General features: G+C 64.6%; 1 protein-coding gene across 1 annotated transcript; it reads right to left on the minus strand.

Moving 5' to 3' along the window:
• Window positions 1–19: 19 nt before the first annotated feature.
• On the minus strand, window positions 20–3489 carry LOC106147687 (beta-galactoside alpha-2,6-sialyltransferase 2-like; the record flags this gene model as incomplete). Its single annotated transcript, XM_013510233.1, is given in 1 exon segment — window positions 20–3489. A coding segment is annotated over 1 exon segment (341 nt), but the record flags the coding sequence as incomplete, so codon positions are not given.

The raw sequence follows: 3489 nt of genomic DNA on the forward strand, positions 1-3489 counted from the left end.
GCGCCAGAAGGAAGAAGGACAAGAGCTTGGTATCGTTCCAGAGCTGGTGTCCATGGAAGAGTTCCCCAGACAGACCCCTACCTGGACCATAGTGCTTGCCAGGACAGAGGGCAATCCCTGCTACAGTGGGAGAGGAGGGGGGTGTGGACAGTGAGGAGCTGGGCATGGCCTGGCAATGCAACAGGCAGCAGAGGCTATGCGGTCCTGCACACCATACACAAGCTGCACCAGAGTATGCGGAGAAGCCACTTCTGGGGCAGGCTGTGCTGTTCTTGGGCACGGCAGCCAAGGGTTCCTGACCCCAAAGATCACTCCTGCCAGGCACTGCCAGGCCAGGGCCCAACACACCAAGGCCTGCACCCTGTTGCCCTCATCTTTGGTCAGCAAACGAGTAAGCCTGCAGTGGCCACCTGGGGTCTGGCCTCAGTGACCACCTCTCTCACGCTCCAGCACACACAAGGCCGAGTCAGCGGCAGTGCCCGGTCCTGGGCCAGGCAGCAGGCATAGCGCTCGGGCCGCCAAGATGGCAGCCAGGCTCCACCCTCAGCGCTGCGGACCATGTTCTGCTTGTCTGTGAGCGGAGCAGCTGCATGTCGCTGTGCCTAGGACCATGTGGTTCCTGCAGCCAGCACTGCGGAGCATGGAGCAGTTTCTGTCTGCAGTGAACTCCCTGGAGTTGGCCTCCGCCGAGAGCCATCCGGGAGGTCACTTCCTACACCACAAGGCCTGCAGGGACGCCCTGTGCTGCCTCCGCAGCTCTCTCGCTCTCGCCCGCCTGTGCTGCAGGTCCCCTGCACTCTCATCACCCTGCGCGCATGGGTGCCAGTCTCTGCCTCCCTGGTGCCAGTCTCCAGCCCTCCCTCTGCCCAGCCAAGCCTGGCGGTGGCTCGGGCCTCCTGCACTGCCCTCCCCTCTTCCCGGGATGTGGGGCTCAGCTGTGCGCGTCCTGCACAGATCTGCGGGCTGCGCCTGTGCCTATCCACCTCTGCGACCGGCACAGGAGCTGGTGGGAAGTTGGGACAGTTCTTACTGAACGACTGGGTGAACAGCGTTTTTGATGGCTGTAAGGCGAGGCCCCGCCACCCTGCATCCGTGCGCGCGCAGTGTGCAGCCGGGTCCTTTGCCTCCGCTGAGGCTGCCCCCTCCTACAGACCGGACTTCTCTCCTCTGCAGCGTGCACCTGCAGCAGGTTCCCGCACCGGCCTCTCCAGCCGTCCTAACACTGCGGGTGCTCAGGTGGGCACCTTCCAGCTCAGCTGCAGCCCTCATCCGACCACGACCTTGGCAAGTCCTTGACCTTCAAGAACCTGACTCACTGGTACATACTGAGGGCCCAACCTGAGTGTGGCTACCTAGACCCTGTGCACAGGCTTGTCTTTACTGAGGATGCCAGGAAGCCCCCTGGTCTGCACTGACCACTGCCACCTTCAGGGATGACGCAGAGGGCGCCACCTGGCCACAGCAATGCCAGCCTATGGAGAGGAGAGTGAACGCCTTCGCTTTCAAGTTTTGCGCTGCAGTTACGTCCTGAAAATGTAGGTGCCGAGTCTGGCTCTAGGGAGCCAGGCAGAGAAGGAAGGAGGGTTTTAAGGCACTTCCGGGCACGATCCTCACTTGAGACTCCCCATTCCCCTCCCGAAGCCTCGCAGCAGGGCGTACAGCCTGCATGGAACCGAAACCAGAAATAGCAAAAGGCAAGCCTGGCTCTTCACTCTCCCCAGAAGCACAGACTTCCCAGCGTCATCTTTCCAACTCGTTTCCAAGCTCGGAATCGTTTCAAAGGCTCTCGCCAGGGATGCTTGTGCAGGAATAGAAAGCAAGGGGATTCTCCCCGGCGTGCAGGAGCACCCCAAACACTGTGCATTCACCATGCAGAGCAGTTTAAACCAAACCAAACCGGAAGCGAGCCGCTGCCTGCCTCACAGCACCACACTCCAATCCCTCCTCCGCACTGTTAATGTTGGTCGCCGAACGGGGAGGACCGGCTGTGATTCCGCCCTGGGGACCTCTAAACTGCTGTGCTTCCCTAATAAACTGCAGGCGCTCTGCTCCCGCCTTGGCTACAGGCGTGTGCAACATGCAGTGTTACCACGAGCCTGAGGTAGTGTCCCGACTCGGGGACCTCGGGCCGCAAGCCCAGGTGTCACCTCAGGGTTTCTGGGTGAAGAACCTCCCCACCCAGCCTCCCTGCGGGGACGTGGGCGGAGTCTGCCTTCCCAGCCTGCCCATGGCTGGTCTCCTGCTCCAGAAGAGCCCGGGACAGCCTCTCTTCCAGGATGCAGGGCAGAAACAGGACTCCCTGGTGCAAGGAGAAGTCTGGAAGAAGGTGTCCGGAGCCTCCGGGGCAGAGAGAAGAGCCTGCAGGAGAAGCTGGGTCCCTGGGCCCACGAGGGGCGCGCGGGCGGGAGGGTGGTGTGCACGTGACGCGTGGGAATGGAGCCCCTGCCAGCCCATGAGGGTGCCCTGCGGTGGGGGCTGTGCCTCCGCCTTGCCACACCCTACCCTTCAACTGGGGGCACGGGTGTCCAAGTCCACGCAGCCCCTGGTGCTGACGTGTCACCTGCGCGGGCTGTGGGGGCCAGTGTGGGTTAGAGACGTTCCCGAGAAGGTCTGGATCTGGGTGTGGGACACCCAGAGTGGCTGACGTGAGGAGGAGAGAGCGCTGCCACACAGCACGAGGGCCCCACCCCATCAGCCTTCAGGACAACGGCAGCAGTGTCCCGCAGGAGGGCTCTACCGTAAGAACCCCAGAGCCCTGCCCGGTCCCCACCTCTGGGCACACCGTACATCCGGACCTGCACGCCCGCCATCCCTCCGACCCGTCTCTCCCTTTCTGCGAACCCCACGGGTGCGGGCCTCCTCCAGGCTTTGGAGCCAGTCTGCCCCGGACAGTGGAGACCCCGGGGCGCTGTTCCCTGTTCTTAGGTGGCTGCCACCCGTGCTCTGACGGGGATCGAGGCCCGGTGAGTGACCGGAAGGAGCCCCCACTGCAGCCCTGCTCCCCTCTTCAAGGAGCCCGGGACTTGGGTTCCGGCCCCGAACCCCGAGTCCGCATAGTGCACGCACCCTGTGGTTAAAACCCCGGGGGAGCGCCTCCCTGCCCGCTTGTCCCGCTGGGAGCCCCCTGCCTTCCGGTCTCTGAGGGTCCTCAGGACGCACCCGCGGGCACAGCACGGAATCCGTGCGAAGTGCCCGGGGACCAGCGCGGTGGAGAGGCCCAGGAAGACCGAATCACAGCCTGGGGACCACCCCCGCTGCCCCGGGCCCTCCAAGCCCTGCCCCAGCTCCCGGCCAGGGGCCTCGAGGGCCTCCAGCAGGCCCAGCGCGCCGGACACCCACCGATCTCCGCGCCCAGCGAGGAGTTGAGGATGGCGCCGGCCGACATGACCACGGCGCAGCTGCGCAGGCCGCGCGGGTGCAGCTGGCTCAGGGCCGTGGCGGGCACCAGGCTCCGCCACCCGAGCGCGGCGAAGGGCGGCTCGCTGCCGT

This window comes from Chinchilla lanigera, unplaced genomic scaffold (assembly GCF_000276665.1).
Source record: "Chinchilla lanigera isolate Chin_1 unplaced genomic scaffold, ChiLan1.0 scaffold01270, whole genome shotgun sequence".
Lineage (NCBI taxonomy): Eukaryota > Metazoa > Chordata > Mammalia > Rodentia > Chinchillidae > Chinchilla > Chinchilla lanigera.